The sequence below is a fragment of the Nycticebus coucang genome, chromosome 9, assembly GCF_027406575.1.
Source record: "Nycticebus coucang isolate mNycCou1 chromosome 9, mNycCou1.pri, whole genome shotgun sequence".
Lineage (NCBI taxonomy): Eukaryota > Metazoa > Chordata > Mammalia > Primates > Lorisidae > Nycticebus > Nycticebus coucang.
In genome coordinates, this window is record NC_069788.1 from 120,175,368 (window position 1) to 120,192,338 (window position 16,971).

At 42.7% G+C, this 16,971-nt stretch overlaps 1 protein-coding gene across 4 annotated transcripts in view; it reads left to right on the forward strand.

The window, feature by feature from the left end:
* The window catches only part of MTHFD1 (methylenetetrahydrofolate dehydrogenase, cyclohydrolase and formyltetrahydrofolate synthetase 1), a 73,273-nt gene that overhangs the window by 27,624 nt on the left and 28,678 nt on the right, over window positions 1-16,971 (forward strand). For all 4 annotated transcript variants that reach the window (XM_053601081.1, XM_053601083.1, XM_053601082.1 and 1 more), the window contains exons 7-16: window positions 1,036-1,172; window positions 2,351-2,462; window positions 8,979-9,106; window positions 9,604-9,701; window positions 9,871-10,044; window positions 11,243-11,379; window positions 13,072-13,118; window positions 13,813-13,920; window positions 14,070-14,144; window positions 16,064-16,166. In XM_053601081.1, coding sequence (XP_053457056.1) covers window positions 1,036-1,172; window positions 2,351-2,462; window positions 8,979-9,106; window positions 9,604-9,701; window positions 9,871-10,044; window positions 11,243-11,379; window positions 13,072-13,118; window positions 13,813-13,920; window positions 14,070-14,144; window positions 16,064-16,166 — 1,119 coding nt within the window. The remainder of the gene's footprint in view (window positions 1-1,035; window positions 1,173-2,350; window positions 2,463-8,978; window positions 9,107-9,603; window positions 9,702-9,870; window positions 10,045-11,242; window positions 11,380-13,071; window positions 13,119-13,812; window positions 13,921-14,069; window positions 14,145-16,063; window positions 16,167-16,971) is intronic.

Genomic DNA, 16,971 nt, shown 5'->3' on the forward strand with positions numbered 1-16,971 from the left:
AACAGTGGCACTGTCACATGTCTGATGCTGCTTTAAGTCTTTTGCTGAATCCTAAAAAGTACAGAAAGTGACCTTTTAAACACTTTATACTTCAAGGACGTCATGAAGTTAACATATAAGAGCTTATCTTTTTCTGATAAAATTGATTTCATGCAACAAGCATAGGCGGGGCCAGGCACATTGGCTCATGCCTATAATCCTAGTGCTCTGGGAAGCCCAGGCAGGAGGATCTCTTGAGCCCAGGAGTTTGAGGTTCCTGTGAGCTATGCTGAGGCCACGGCACTTCAGAGTGGGGGAAACAGTGTGAGATCTGTGTCAAAAAAAAAAAAACACACAAAACCCAACAATCATGGGATATTAGATCTCATCAGTGTTCACCCAAACCATCTCAAAGGAACAGGGTATGAATCAGTACTGAAAAGAACATTGGTACACTGCCAAAAAAAATGGATGCTGAATAAGCAAAAAGAAAGCATTCTATAATACTGCAGTTAAATTTGCCCTTTATCACTTCCCTACAAGTAACCCTTTTGTTCAGGCCGAAAGTCCAACAAGGAATGTGGATGAGGAGCTGCACAAATAAACTTACCAAAGTGGGAAAGAATTATTGATACTAATCTAATTTCCTGCACTTCTCTGCACCCTGTTATGTACACCGTGTTTGTCTGAGCTGTTTTTCCCACGTAATTTAATCTGATGTCTTCTTCCATGTGACTGTTTAGCTGTAGGTCAGCGTTTCTTTTTTCCTCAAGTGTAGGTTTTCTTCCCACTCCCCTATGACTCAATGAATGGATCTTGGCTTAAGCTCCTCTCAAAACCCACAGTAGGGAGGACACATGTGCAAGTCCCAATTTATAGCTGAAACCCTAGGGCTGAGATTATTATTGCCAAAAAAAGGAATGTTGTTAGGAAGGTTTCTGTTTGATGCTAAGAAACTGTTTTCATATGCTTGTTCTGAATTTTCCCATTTAGGTGGCATGCAGCGGAGGGCAGCTTCTTTCCCCCAACTCTGATACACGTTGGCTTTTCTTTCAGGAGTGCAGATTGCTGGCAGGCATGCTGTGGTGGTTGGGCGCAGTAAAATAGTTGGAGCCCCAATGCATGACTTGCTTCTGTGGAACAATGCCACAGTGACCACCTGCCATTCCAAGACTGCCAATCTGGACGAGGAGGTAGGGGCTCCAGAGTAGAGTTGAAAGTGTTCTGTGCTGTTTGTATGTGTGTGCACTTGTATGTGCCTGTGTGGTGGTGAATAGCTAATAGGTAAGGACCAGATACCACCATGCACTTTACCCTCATAATTTCATTTAACGCCATCTATAAAAATTCCGCAATTCTTGTCTCATATGACAAGATGAAGAAACAAATTCAAATTAAAATTGTTGAAGTTTATACAAAGTTGGCCAGGCATGGTAGCTGATGCCTGTAATTCCAGCACTTTGAGAGGCTGAGGCAGGTAGATTGCCTGAGCTCACAGGTTCAAGACCAGCCTGAGAAAGCGCAAGACTACATCTCTAAAAATAGTCAGGCATTGTGGCAGGCTCCTGTAGTCCCAGTGACTCGGGAAGCCGAGGCAAGAGAATTGCTTGAGCCCAGGAGTTTGAGGTCGCTATGAGCTATGATGTCACACACTCTACTGAGGGTGACAAAGTGAGACTCTGTCTCAAAAAAAAAAAAAGTTTATACAGAGTTGGTTCTGACTATACTTTTTACCTCAGTCTGCCTCATGTAGATGGGGATTTTCAGTGTAAGCACTCAGATTGTCCCCTGTAGCCATATCCCATGTGCATGACACTGGTGGCCTCAGAGGTGGAGGTGCTCCGGGCCTGGGCATTAAGCCCGACAGATCGTTCTAGACCCCTGCATCAGATTCCAGAGCCCAAGAATCCTCACATGTACACGTGCCTACCCACAAAGCAGTCGCTTATGTGTGGGGAGAGAACAGGAGGGAGTTGGAGCATATTTTCTTTTAATCCTCCCCAGCAGTGCTCTGCATAGGGTGGTGTCCCCACCTCTGGAGGAGAGGGAGCAGGCTCCAGTGTGTTACCTTCCAGGGACTAGTCCAAGGCCTGTGGCTCCAAGCTTGTGCTCACCTCTACCCTGCAGGTTCTCATCTATTTCCCCATTTGATAAAATGCGTAGAGAAAGGGAATTTTGGTGTGCTTATGAATGGACTTGGCATGTGTGGGCTGTTAGAAATGTCTTGAATTTGAGGGCTTCACCCCAAATCCTGTGAACTAGTTGATGACAATTAAAAATTTAGTATGAAGCTCGGGTGCCCTTTCTACTTGGAGATTTTTTTGATGTATTTTTTTATTTAATTTCTGATGTTCCAATCTCCCCTACATAGATAAATAAAGGTGACATCCTGGTGGTGGCAACAGGTCAGCCTGAAATGGTGAAAGGAGAGTGGATCAAACCTGGGGCCATAGTCATCGACTGTGGGATCAATTATGTCCCAGGTGAGTGGTTTCGGGTCGAGGGCAGGTTGAAGATGATGTTTAGGTCATCAAATGAAGCCTGAGAGGGAACCTCATCTCTTTTTGTGCTTGAAGTACTAATATTTAGAGAGCTTGATTTGCCCAAGGTGCATGCAATGAATGCCTAGAATACGTGCCGTGTGCAGGCAGCCCAGCTGGTGTCAGAGCCTGTGATCTAACCACTGTGCTGTGCGCTCCCAAGATGACTTTGCTGGGAGAGGGGAAAGTAGGAGAGGGGCTTTATCTTTGTGTAGAGATTGGCCTTTATTTTAGCAAAAGTGATGGGTGGATTTAATTTTTTTTTTTTTTTTGTAGAGACAGTCTCACTTTATCGCCCTCGGTAGAGTGCTGTGGTGTCACACAGCTCACAGCAACCTCCAACTCGGGGCTTAGCAATTCTCTTGCTTCAGCCTCCTGAGTTGCTGTGACTACAGGTACCTGCTACAACACCTGGCTATTTTTTTGTTGCAGTTTGGCTGGGGCCGGGTTTGAACCCGCCACCCTTGGTATATGGGGCTGGTGCCCTACCCATTGAGCCACAGGTGCTGCCCTTTTTTTTTTTTTTAAAGAGACCATCTCACTTTATCACCCTCAGTAGGGTACCATGGTGTCACACAGCTCACAGCAACTTCTAACTCCTGGGCTCAGGCGATTCTCTTGCTTCAGCCTCCTGAGTATCTGGGACTACCGGCACCTGTCACAATGCCCAGCTATTTTTTGTTGCAGTTTGGCAAGCACCATGTTTGAACCCGCCACCCTCGGTATATGGGGCCGGCATCCTATCCACTGAGCCACAGGTGCCACCCGATGGATGGATTTAAAATATAGTGTAATCATTGCAATGTGCTGTGAGAGTCCAATACAGGCACTCAGTCAGCTCAGAGTTCTCTAGGAGGACTTTACAAAGAAGATTTTTGACCTGAGCTTTTTCCTAGGCAGAAAGGATGAATCTAGCTCCCCTTTCCCCATTAGTATGAGGGTACATGTGATTAGGTTACATTATTTGCCTTTGTTAAGGTAAAGTCTGAGTCGTAGTTGAGCCCTTCACCCAGGAGGTATGCCATATACCCTTACATTGTACCTGTTAGGTGGGAGCTTACTGAACAGATCCCCACCCCCTTTCTTGAATTAAATTGTGTTTTCCTCTCGTGTGGGCCTGTAGTTGGGCCTATCTGCTGCTTTCAATGTAGTGTTGAGTACATGGTATTAATGTACCCAACCTATTAATCCATTCATGGGATGATGGGCACTTGGGTTGTTTCCACATCTTTGCGATTGTGAATTGAGCTGCTGTAAACATTTGAGGGCAAATGTTGTTGTTGTTTGTTTGTTTGTTTGTTTGTTATTTTGAGACAGAGTCTCTGTTGTCCTGGATAGAGTGCTATGGCGTAGCAACCTCAAACCCTTGTGCTTGAGCAGTCCTCTTGCCTTAGCCTTCAGAGTAGCTGAGCTAAAGTTGTGTGCCAATATACTCAGCTAGTTGTTCTATTTTTAGCAGAGACAGGGTGGTCTCAAACTCCTAAGCTGGAGCAATCTACCTGCTTCAAGCTCCCAACAGATGTAAATGTCCTTATGGTAAAATTATTTTTTTCCCTTCTGAGAAGGTACCTAGTAATGGGATTGAGGGAACAAATGGAAGGTCTACTTTTAGCTCTTTGAGGGTTCTCCATACTTCTTTCCAAAAAGGCTGTATAGTTTGCAGACCCACTAACAGTGCGTCAGTGCTCCCCTCTCTCTGCACCCACGCCAGCATCTGCAGCTTTGGGACCTTGTGATGTGTGGGCTGTTCTCACTGGGGTAGGGGTATCTTAGGGTGGTTTTGATTTGCATTTCTCTGATGATCAGGGATGATAAGCATTTTTTCATAAATTCATTGACCATTCATCTTCTTGGGAAAAGATTCTATTCATGTCTCTTGCCCAAAGATCAATGGGGGTTTTCACTCTTACTGATTTGCTTGAGATCTTTGTAGATTCTGGTTATTAGCTCTTTGTGAGATTTGTAGCACGTGAATAATCTTCTCCCATTCTGAATGTTGTCCATTTGCTTTGTTGTATTCTTTTTTTTTAGAGACAGAGTCTCATTTTGTTGCCCTCGGTTGAGTGCTGTGGCATCACAGCTCACAACAACCTCCAACTCCTGGGCTTAGGCGATTCTCTTACCTCAGCCTCCCAAGTAGCTGGGACCACAGGTCCCCGCCACAACGCCCGGCTATTTTTTGTTGCAGTTTGGCTGGGGCCGGGTTTGAACTCTCCACCCTCGGTATTTGGGGCTGGTGCCCTGCTCACTGAGCCACAGGCGCAGCCTGCTTTGTTGTGTTCTTAGCTGTCCAGAAACTTTTTAGCTTGATCAGGTCCCGTGTGTTTATTTTTGTTGTTTTTGCAATTGCCTATGAAGTCTCTTTCATAAATTCATTCCCTGGCCGATATTGTTAAGAGTTTTCCCCATACTTTCTTCCCAAGTTTAGCCTTTCAACACTAAACTTGGCACCTTCATCTCCAAGTTTGTTCTTGTTTCCATCTTTTACTTGATGTCACCATTCTTCCTTCCCGCAGGTTTGAAACCTTTTAGCCTCTCTCCCAATCATTCCCTATATTGAGTCATGTTTTAATATCAGGATTTTTTCCTCTCTTTGTTCTCAGTGTCACCACTGGCTGTTGCCCTTCATGTTGGATGGACTGCCGGTGTCCCTACCTCTGGCTGTTTCCTTGCTGCCTTGTTCACCTCCAGGCATAGACCTGAACCTCTTCTCCCATGTCACTTGCTAGTCCCCTTCGCCTCACGCTAATTTCAGCGACCTTGCTGGCCTTTTATCTTGCTCGCACTTTGTGAATACCTGTCTTAAACTCAGCCGGTGTCCCTTGCCTACACATGATTTGTTTGTCCTTTGCAGTTCCCACATCTGCATCCTTAGTGGGGAACATGGAATTCTTTCAAACAAGGTTTCACAGAATAATGCAGCAAATGTGTAAATCCCCATAGGTTCAAGAAGGGGTTAGTTTGTATTTGAGCAACTGCTGCGTGTCCAGTCCCACGTCAGGGCGGGGCTGCACAGTTGAGCAGGCTCCACACGGTCCTCGTGCTCATCTTCTTCCTCCTACCTCCTCTCTGTCTGTGATGTCTGTTCCTCCTTCCACACCTAGTTTGATTCCCCCTCAACCAGGGATCATCTCTCCTCTTTAATCCTTCTCTCCCTCTCTCCTTGCCCATAGAACTTGTAGTTTCATCATCCTTGTCTCTTGCTTGGTGTCCTGTGCTGTCTTGGCTAGACAGTCCGCTGCTCACAGGCCGAGTGGTCTCTGTGGTGCCACGTCCAGCCTCCTGCCTTCTGACTTCTGGCACTCACATCTGTTGACTTGGTAAGTCTTGTTACAGCAAGAATAATCTTTTTTCTGTCTTCCCATCTCAAGTTTGAGATGTAGACACCGAGCTGCCAGGAACATTAGTCACTGTCAAGCCTTTACCGTTTTTAACTTCCCTCCCACTCTCCCCACCGTGCTTTTAAGGCAGTAGCTCATAATTGAGCTCTTCTTTTCTTGTAGTATAATTATCTAATGGGCGATAAAGAAATTGCTCTCCTACAACTCCTCTCTTGGAATACTTGCAATATGACATTCTAACTCATTCTGTTGAAAACCTTGCATCTTCTGTATCATATTTCTGCTTTGGGCATTTTTTTTGATTACATGAGAGATGAGGAAGCAAAACCTAGGGTGGGAAAAACCTCGACTCTTGTAGATGGGTGGGAAGTGTGAACTTAAATGCAAAACTTACCATTCTGATTGCAGTGATGGCTCAAGTAGATGGTAAACTCTGAACCAAATCAAAGCAGTATCTTCCCTCCTGGTCAGCAGTGTTTTTACTGATGCTAGGCATGTAGGCATATAAATATAAATAAGACTGGATGTTACTGTTCTCTCAGGAGGGCAGAATCACCAAGTTATAGACCAGTGAGTAGGCTGCAGGACATAAAGGATGTACTTTGCAAATGCTCATTTTAGGAACAATATATTCCACAACTGGACCACTTCTTGGTCCATATTTTTATTATTTAAATTGTTTGCAAGTTCTGCTCAGGGCCTTGATATTGTAAGTCACTTGCCAAATTAAGAATGAATTATGGTGTGTACTTTTTTTTTCCAAAAAGAATATTTTTTTAAAATACTTGGGGAGAACAGAAAGTATTGGCTAGAGAAATGTAAAAATAGTCTTCCTGCTTGGCTTACTGAACAATTTGAGAAAGGCTGGTTGAATAGTGTTTTATTAAGAAGGGTTAACAAAAAAGGCCAGGCGTGGCGGCTCACACCTATAATCTTAACCCTCTGGGAGGCCAAGGCAGATGGATTGCTTGAGCTCGGGAGTTCAAGACCAGCCTGAGCGAGAGTGAGACCCTCTCTCTAAAGCTGGTGGGCACCTGTAGGCCCAGCTACTCAGGAGGCTGAGGCAAGAGGATCGCTTGAGCCTAAGACTTTGAGGTTGGTGTGAGCTATAATGCCACAGCACTCTACCCAGGATGACAAAAAAAAAGGGGGGGGGTGTTAAAAAGAGGGAATGTATTCCTTACTGTACCCCAGTTTAGTCTCCACCCCTCCAGTAGAGTGACCTCCATACTGGCCTCTGTTATTAGTGGTCCCCAAATTAAGTGTGAAGGAGTCAAGGTTCAGGTGGATCTTAAGTTGAATTTTGTACATGTAATTTCCTAACAGAAGAGAAATTCTAGGGTTGGGGGTATATGACCAAAAATTGTTTGCTGGTTCCCGAAGCCGTATCCTTCAGTTGAGCAATAGTTGCCTTCTCCACCCCGCTACCCTGTCCATGAAAACTAGATGCTGTCAGTGGGCGGGCACTTCAGCCCTGAGAGCATCTGTCCTAGGAGCAAACTGAGTTCAGCCAGTGTAGCGTTCAGTTGTGTAGTGACTGATGTGCATCTCTGAGGGGGAGAAACGAGAATGACTGACACTAACACATGGAAAGATGCAAGGGGTATTTTAAGCCAACTTCTGTGTTAGGCCATTGAGACCTGCACAACGGGCAAATCCTTAACTTTATTTCCTTGGCATTTTGAAACAACATTAGGGGTTAGCAGGGGAAATGTTCGGCCATCGTTTGCTGCTTCATAATCTCTTAGCAACCTGAAACCATCCCACCAAGTTGTGTTCACCAGGTCGTTCTAGTACATATAAAAAATACCTGATGTATCTGACTAAGACGGAAAAGAAACTCTTGTGTTTGGAGATTGCTTTTTCAATTTCAAAAACATGCATGTTTTCTCATTTGCTTCTCAGCAAGCTTGTGAGATAGGCAGTGTTAATCCTTCTTTGCATTTTTTGGACTTCAGCTGAATATGGAGCCCACAGGAGTTGAGGAACCTAGCAGCATTGAGCTCTTATTTCTGGCTTCTGATTCCCTCCCATCCCCAAGCATCCTCTCTCAGTTGTGGAGATCCATCAGAGAAAAGTAGTGATGTGATGGGGTCTACCAGCTTCTGCCTTGGGAGCCTTATTGCTTCCAGTCTAGGCCTGTCCCCCAGCCTCTCCTGGGAGTGCACTGTGGCCAAGTGTAGGATGTTCTTTGTGTGAGTGAGCAATGATGCATCATTGGGTTTTGTTCTCTTGAATAGCTGTTCTTTGCTGGTAAGATTTGTAGTTGTTCTTGCATCCTTTTAAGGGGAGTGTAATTACATTCTTTGCTTTTAGCGTATATTTAAGTAGCTTCTCCTCTTTGGAATTGGATGTTGAATTGTTCCTCCACCTCACACACGGAGCTTATAAAATGCTGGCAGTTGCTGTAGAAACGGTCTCTGGCAGCTGTGACATAGTCAGAGCTTTGTGCACTTAAAAAATTCCTTTGTGGGCCTCAGCAAATTAACATTTTAAAAGGTACTCATTATATGCTGAAGAGCTGGTTTTAAGAACAAAAAAACAGTTTTATTTGCCACCTGAGGGATTACAAAAGGATTCTCTAGTTTCTGAAAAACCACTTTAGCATCTTGTGAATTTTTGAAGGTGAAATCATTTTGTCCCTAGGCAAGATGGGGACAAACTTACCACCCTCACCCATAGCTTTTTTTATTTTTTGAGATAGACTCTCACTTTGTCACCCTCGGTATAGTGCTGTGGCATCATAGCTCACAGCAAACTCAGACTCCTTGGGCTTAAGCTCTTCTCTTGCCTCAGCCTCCCAAGTAGCTGGGATGAAACACACCCACCACAATGTCTGGCTGTTTTTTTATTGTAGTTGTCATTGTTTGGCAGGTCCGGGCCGGGTTCGAACCCACCAGCCCTGGTGTAGGTGGCTGGTGCCCTAGCCGCTGAGCTACAGGCGCTGAGCCCTCACCCATAGCTTTTAAGTGAAGAAGGCACTTGAGCCTGACAGGACCAACACTCCCTAAATTCTACTGGGTTTTTGGAACAAACTGTCAGAGTTGAGCACCAGGATTGGAAATAAACACCAGGATTGCAATTGAGACTTGGCTTTGAACTTTTCCTTCTTGACCAGATGATACAAAACCAAATGGGAAAAGGGTTGTGGGCGATGTGGCATACAGCGAGGCCAGAGAAAGGGCAGGCTTCATCACTCCTGTTCCTGGCGGCGTTGGGCCCATGACGGTCGCAATACTGATGCAGGTACCACCCTGTGAATAAACATTTCTGTAATAGTTCTATGAAGCTGCTAGAATTTCACTGCTTTTCTCCCCAAGTAGAAATACCATTAAACCTGCTCAGAAGTTAAGTTTAGGTGTGAATTTGTTGAAGAAAGAAAGGGAGTGAAGGACCAGGGCATAGTATGGGTCACATTAATAGAAAAAAATAGGGGAGGAGCAATTCTAATTCCCCTGGGAATATAATAAGTTCCCCCAAAAAAGAAAAGTCCATAGATACTGTCTCAGCTAGGTCTGTTTTGGTTTGCTTGCCCTTTATAAGGCACACCAGCTGATAGGAGCCAGGCAAGCAACCCCAGTGCATTTCCCGTGCCTGCAGACTCGTGCTGGTACTGACACATGTTAACAGTGGGTTCACCAGGCAGCTCCTATCTTGTGATCAAACTGGAATGACCTGGGGTTTGAAAATGGGGATTTAAAGTAATCACCTCTTCTAAGTTCCATTTATGACATTTTGTTTAGAGCACAGTGGAGAGTGCAATGCGTTTCCTAGAGAAATTTAGGCCAGGAAAGTGGAGAATTCAGTACAACAAACTTGACCTCAAGACACCTGTTCCAAGGTAACCATAAGATTTTACTGATATAAAACATTGTGCATTGTTGGTTTTTAGCTGACAGATACTACAGATACATGTGTGTTCTTTCTGAAAGCACCGTTAGTGGTTGGGTGAGAGTGGGGTATCATGTTCAGTAAATAAAGATTGATGCCTATTTTCTGTGTTTTTAAAGTGACATTGATATATCACGATCTTGCAAACCAAAGCCCATTGGTAAGCTGGCTCGAGAAATTGGGCTGCTGTCCGAAGAGGTGGAATTGTATGGTGAGACAAAGGCCAAAGTTCTGCTGTCAGCACTAGAACGCCTGAAACACCAGCCGGATGGGAAATACGTGGTGGTGACTGGGTATGGTTTCACTCATTTGCCAACTGAATTGTAGTATTAATCCTGATTATTACAAGGCATTGTGCATGCACTTAACACATTCATTTGGAGATGCCTTTAACTTGATTTTAGCATTTTCACACGTTTTATCTAATTCGATCCTTACTGCAATCTGTGAAGTAGGTAAAAGTAGGTATAATCATTCAGAGATGAGAAAATTGATCAAGTCTATCCATTTAGTAGGTGGTACAGTTTGGTCTTAAAAACTGGTCTATAGACGAAATCACTGTTTTTCTGGTTAACTCAAAATTCATTAATTCATTAGATTTACTAAGTATTCATTTTTATTGCTGGGCTTAGTTATACATATAATGGCTTTTTTTTCTTCTTGAGAAAAGAAAAAGTTTGTTGCCTGGGCTCGAGTGCCATGGCATCAGCTTAGCTCACAGTAACCTCACATTTCTGTGTTCAAGTGATCCTCCTGCCTCAGCCTCCCAAGTAGCTGAGACTACAGGTGCCCACAGCAACACCCAGTTAGTTTTTCTATTTTTTGTAGAGACGGGGTCTGGCTCTTGGTTGGGTTGGTCTCTGAACTCCTGAGCTCAGGGGATCCAGTCTCCTCTGCCTCCTAGAATGCTAGGATTACAGGTGTGAGCCACCATGCCCAGCCATAACACCAATTTTTTGAGACTATAAATCGAGAAATTAAAATTATAGTAATGTCTGTTTATAAGGTAAAGTATATTTGCTCCTTATAGCAAGATTTAAAGTACAGCAGTCCTTTTTATTTTTTTGTAGAGACAGAGTTTTACTTTATCGCCCATGGTAGAGTGCTATGGCATCATAGCTCACAGCAACCTCCAACTCCTGGGCTTAGGCGATTCCCTTGCCTCAGCCTCCTGAGTATCTGGGACTACAGGTGCCCACTACAACGTCTGGCTAATTATTTGTTGCAGTTTGGTTGAGGCCAGGTTTGAACCAGCTACCCTAGCTTTATGGGGCTAGTGCCCTGCCCACTGAGCCACAGGCGCTGCCCAGTCCTTTATTTAAAAGAAATTTTTTTGGAAATTATATCTAGACTCTTAGAAAATCTCTCTTTCAGGGTTTTTGTGTGTCTTATTTAGATTAAGAGCCAGTCTCTAGGTCTTCTAGGTATACTTAGTGACTAAGATAAACTTAATTTTGTAATTAAATCTCCTTTTCTGCTTTCATCTTGAAGAATAACCCCAACACCCCTGGGAGAAGGGAAAAGCACAACCACAATCGGGCTGGTGGAAGCCCTGGGCGCCCATCTTTTCCAGAACGTCTTTGCGTGTGTGCGACAGCCTTCTCAGGGCCCCACCTTTGGAATAAAAGGTAGTAGTGTGTCCATACCTGAGTGGCCTGAGGGTACCTCCCTCTCCTTCAGTCCTCCCAGACCCACATATTCCATGAATGCATCTGGGGTCTTTAATTCATTAGATACCAGCAATGTCCTCCTCATACCTCTGGTGCTTTTGGTGAAGGCTGTCATTGGATCCCCAACTCCTGCTGTCACTATTTGACCCTGCACAAGGGTTCTCAGGGATGGGTAATGTGTAGCTGGAGGTGCTTTTATTTGATCCTAATAGTCAACTCTCATAGTACCAGTGAGGGTTATCATAGCTACTAATCATTGTGCTGACACTGAGGGACAAAGGCAAACCCCACAGATGTTTCACCTCTGGGGAATAACCCTTATTGAGTGTGGTATTTGCTTTGTGTCGGGTAAACAGTTTACATACACTATTTTATTCTATCCTTCAATGTGAAATAGTATTATCAACATTTACAACAGCAGTAACTGGAGCTTCACAGGTGATTTGCTCAAAGGCACCCTTATGACTTACCAGGCACCTCCCACCCCAGTGTCTATTTTAAGCTCTAAACCACCACCATTAACAGTGTTTTTATCTGATTGGTTGAAAACACGACATTAATAATCATACTTTACTTTCAGCTTCTGATTGCTGCAGTACTGCAAACATGTTCTCTTAATTAAAATTATTTTTATTAATTATAATAGGTTCTTAGAGTTAGCTTTCTCTGCTTCATGACAGGGAATCACATTCTGCTTATCCTAGTAATTACTGTAGATGTCGACGCAGGGTACACCTTCAACCTTCTGCCTGTTTTATAAGTGTGCCAACTCGCTTCTGCTTTTGAGTCTGTCTTAACGACCTATCCTTGCTCTGCTTATTGAACTCATTATTCTCCTCTTACCCTTATTGCAAATTGCCTCATTGAAGTCTCTCTGTTTCACAAAACCAAAATCAGTATCTCAAATTTATATTTATTTCACTGACATTTTGACTGGCCTTTGGTCAATACAAGTTGAACATCCCAAATCCAGAAATCTGAAATCCAAGAAGCTCCAAAATCTGAAACTTGAGTGCCAGTATGATGCTGAAAGGAAATGCTCACTGGAACGTTTCAGATTTTGGATTCTGGATATGTGATGCTCAACCAGCACACTGCAAATGGTCTAAAATCTGCAGACCAAAAACGTTTCTGTCCCCAGCATTTTGGGTAAGGGATACTCAACCCATATTCCAAATGTGCGAGCAATAACTTGGCTGTTTTATGATAATATGTTTCCTATTTAGGAAGATTCATAGTTTCTGTGTTATATATATGTATTTTAAATATATCTTTTTCAAAAGCCAGAGTAGCTTTGTGAGAGCAGGGGATTGAGCGGTTTGCCTTTATTTAACTGTCAGCTAGGTCTCTTAACAAATATCTGTTTCTACAGATAATGAATAGGTATGTGTGTGTTCATGGTTTTCTCATTTACACTCAGATTTCAATTGAGAGACTATTCAACATTAGAAAAGCCCCTAATCAAATCTGTCCAAATGATCATAAAAAGTAAATAATATGCTTAGTAGTTTTATAAAAATAGATTTGCTTTTTGATCATAAAAAGTAAATAATATGCTTAGTAGTTTTATAAACATCGATTCACTTTTTGTTTGATTCCAAGTCGTGGAGAAATTTACTTACTATGATTCCCCCCTCCCTTGACCCATAGGTGGTGCTGCAGGAGGTGGCTACTCCCAGGTTATTCCTATGGAAGAGGTAAAGTATTCCAGGATTTGGCTGAATCAGACCCTGTGTTAGAGGTTTTTCCCTCCAGAGACTTAACCTTTTCTATAGAGCTCTTAGTGGACAAATGACTTGTTTCTCAGTAGAAGCAGCGTGTAAGGTAGTGGTTCTCAATCTGTGGGTCGTGACCCACAGGAACTGTATTAAAGGGTTGAGAACCACTGTGTCAGGGGAAAACATCTCAGTGTGCAGACTTGTGACAGCTTGGCTTCAAAGTCTGGCTTTTAGTGGAGATAATCATTTGATGGGAGTGATCAGCTGAAGCGGGGTATTGGGAGGCACTGACACCAGTGAACGCAGCGTACTCACTACAGAAGTGGGAGTGATGTGTACACATAGAGGTGGTACCATGCCATGTACCCCTTGTTCACTGCTTACAGGATGTGGATTCCAGTGTTGCTTTGATCCCCGTGGTGTGGCATTTGTGATCTCTGAACGTGTCATTTAGGTAGAATCGTCTATTCTGAGTTTACAAGGAGTTGCTTATGAGGGCAGATGGTCAGTTATTTATGTTTTCAGGAGCTCCCTGTATTGGGTGTTTGTCCACTAGCCCAGCTGCCATCGATATTTCATTGGCTGTAAAATAGAGAGATTTGGTTTTAATAAAATGAAAGTGGAAAAGATTCAGAACTGCTGGGAAACCAATATGACTTCTGTTCTATTGTAGTTTAATCTCCATCTCACCGGTGACATCCACGCCATCACTGCAGCTAACAACCTTGTTGCTGCAGCCATTGATGCCCGAATATTCCATGAACTGACCCAAACCGACAAGGTAGCGTGCCAAGGCTCCATGAACCCCAAGAATCCTTTTGAAAGAGCTGAAGCATCCAAATTAGAGTTGGCCTGTTGGGTGGTGATGGTGCAGGTAGCAAGGCAGTGGGATTTCTCTCATTCAAAAGCCCTTTCCTCCTTTCCTTTAAGGCTCTCTTTAATCGTTTGGTGCCGTCAGTAAATGGAGTGAGAAAGTTCTCTGATATCCAAATCCGAAGGTTAAGGGTAAGTATTCTTCTTCATTTTTTATGTTGTGTGAAATTTGGTCATTGATTAGGATGCCAAGGTCTCCTTACAGTAGCCTGTTTGGGATCAAGTTATGTCAATCATCATAGTCTCAAGGTTATGATATACATAGCAAGGGTTGGTGGCAGAGGTTATTTCTCATTTCTCTATAAATTGGAAGCATCTAGGCCTGGGATCAGTAGAGCACTGACAGCCTACCTGCAGCTGAGAACAAAAATTGCATTTCCTTTGTAATGTGGAATAAGAGTCAGGGTGCCTTCGTGGCACCTCAGCAGCTTCTGGGATTTGGATCATTGGCACCTTCAGCAAGTTTGTGAAACAACTTCCCTGTCAGTTTGCTCATCCATAAAATGAGGGTGAAAATACTTGTCTTGCCCTGCATAGATAAAGATTTGTGTTAAACAGTTAAAAGAGTGGTGATTTCTATGTTTTATTTGAATTTCTATAGCAGATATATAGTCATTAAGTATACACTACACCACCTGATCCAGAAATTCCATGCCTAGATATTTACCCAAGAGAAATGAACTTGTAGCAACACAAAAGTCTGTATGCGAATGGAATGTTTTTAGCAACTCTGTTAATAATCTCCCCAAACTGGGAATCGTGAATGGATAAACAGTGGTACATCTATACAATACAAAGAAATGAGCTATTGATTGGATAAATTTCAAAGGCATTAAGCTAAATGAAAAAAGCTAGTATCAAAAGGCTGCATTCAGCATGTTTCCATTTTATAAGACATTCTCGATATGGTGAAACTATGGTGATGGAGAACACATCAGTGGGTGCCAAGGGTCATGGGTCAAAGGAGGGTGTGACGTAAAGTAATAGCATAAGGGAGCTTTATTTATTTATTTATTTTTAAATTGGTGAACAAACAGATTTATTTTTATTTGTTTTTATTTTTTTGGTTGCAGTTGTCATTGTTATTTAGCAGGCCTGGGCGAGGTTCAAACCTGCCAACTTCAGTGCATGTGGCTGGTGCTATAACCACTGTGCTACAGGCGCTGAGCCACAAGGAGGCTTTAAAAATAAAATTCAAAAATAAACTCATGTATGACTTTACTGAATAAGGAAAGAAATTTTATATCTACGTTCTTTTAGACAACATGGCACATGTAAACATTCATAAATGGTATGTGCTATTTATTATCAACAATAGTTCCACTCTATTTTTAATTTTTTGCAACTTTATGTTTTGATGCTACAAGAATATACACAGAACTTCCCTTGACCTGGATGCGTTCCATTGTTTACATGTTTTGCTCTACTTGCTTTATAGTTGTCCCTACTTATATATGTGCATTTTTTGTGGACCAGTAGGAACTATTAAGCAGTTTGATATTCCTGACTTTATTTTGTTTTCACACACACCCCAAAATCCTGTGTAAATGCTAAATCAGCTGTTCCTCTTTGTTACACAGAGGTACGTTCTGCAAGGCAGCAAGGTACCATGGAAATTCAGTAACTCAGATAAGATGCTCTGGGAAGGACACTTGCCCTGTAATGGCTTCTTTGCCAATGAACTGATGACAGTTCTGCGTTTGAGCCTCTGAAACCAATGAACTCTGTTTCCAAGCAGCTTATGTGAACCTCTGCCTTGATCCTTTCTCACTGGGTGCATTTGTAGCAACCTCACTTATAATCTTCATTTCTCATTTATGAGTAAACTCAACATATTTGAAGATAATTTTCTCTAGTGTTACCCTCCCCCAGGTCAACAGTATGAAATAATCCCCAAGTTTAGCCAAAGAGATCACACTCTTCCCTTCTGAGATCAGGATGGTTGCATTTCCTAGAGTGGATCCTACCTTGATAAGACATCAAAAAGTATTTTTTTTAATATGCTTACACTTGTTTGTCTTATTTTATGTTTTCATTTTCCTGCCCTGCAGAAACTAGGCATTGAAAAGACTGACCCCACCACACTGACAGATGAAGAGATAAACAGATTTGCAAGATTGGATATTGATCCAGAAACCATAACTTGGCAAAGAGGTACCAGAACAGTATACAAGCCCCCCCTTTTTTTGTTACATTGCACATCTCACACTCTCCACTAGACTTATTAAAATGTGACATCCAGAAGCTTGTGTGTTGGTATTTTTATGGTTAAGGCACAACTAACATTTGTTTTTCTTACCACCACTATTGGTTTTTCTCCTTATTAGCTATAATCAAATTTCCCTTGGTTATATTGTTTGAAGATTTTGCTGGCTATTCCATTTTGTTAAATTCTCTTGTAAGAAATTAGGTAGCCTTCAGGGTTTAAATTCTTAGCAAGTTAGTATAATAAGTGAGTAGCCTGGCATCACTGCCAGACACTACTTTTCTCTACGTACAACTAGTGTGGCTTAGAATTGTATTTTGTACCAACAGTGCCTCCTTGTATATCACTGCTGAGGAGTTTTCATTTAGTCATGCAGAATGCAATAAAGGTCAATGTATTTTTTTTTTTAATTTTGTATTTTTTTTTTTTTGAGACGGTCTCACTATGTCACCCTCGGTAGAGTTCCATGGCATCACAGGTCATAGCAACCTCAAATTCTTGGGTTTAAGCGATTCTCTTGTCTCAGCCTCCCAAGTAGCTGGGACTACAGGCGCCTGCCACAACGCCCGGCTATATTTTGTTGTAGTTGTCATTGTTGTTTAGCTGCCCCAGCTGGGTTTGAACCCTCCACCCTCCCCACTGAGCTATGGGTGCCACCTAAAGGTCAATTTATTGACTTTTTGTGATTTTCATTGGCTTGGTGACTGTTGCTAGCAAATGGCATTTTTAACTTGACACTCTTAATATCTAACG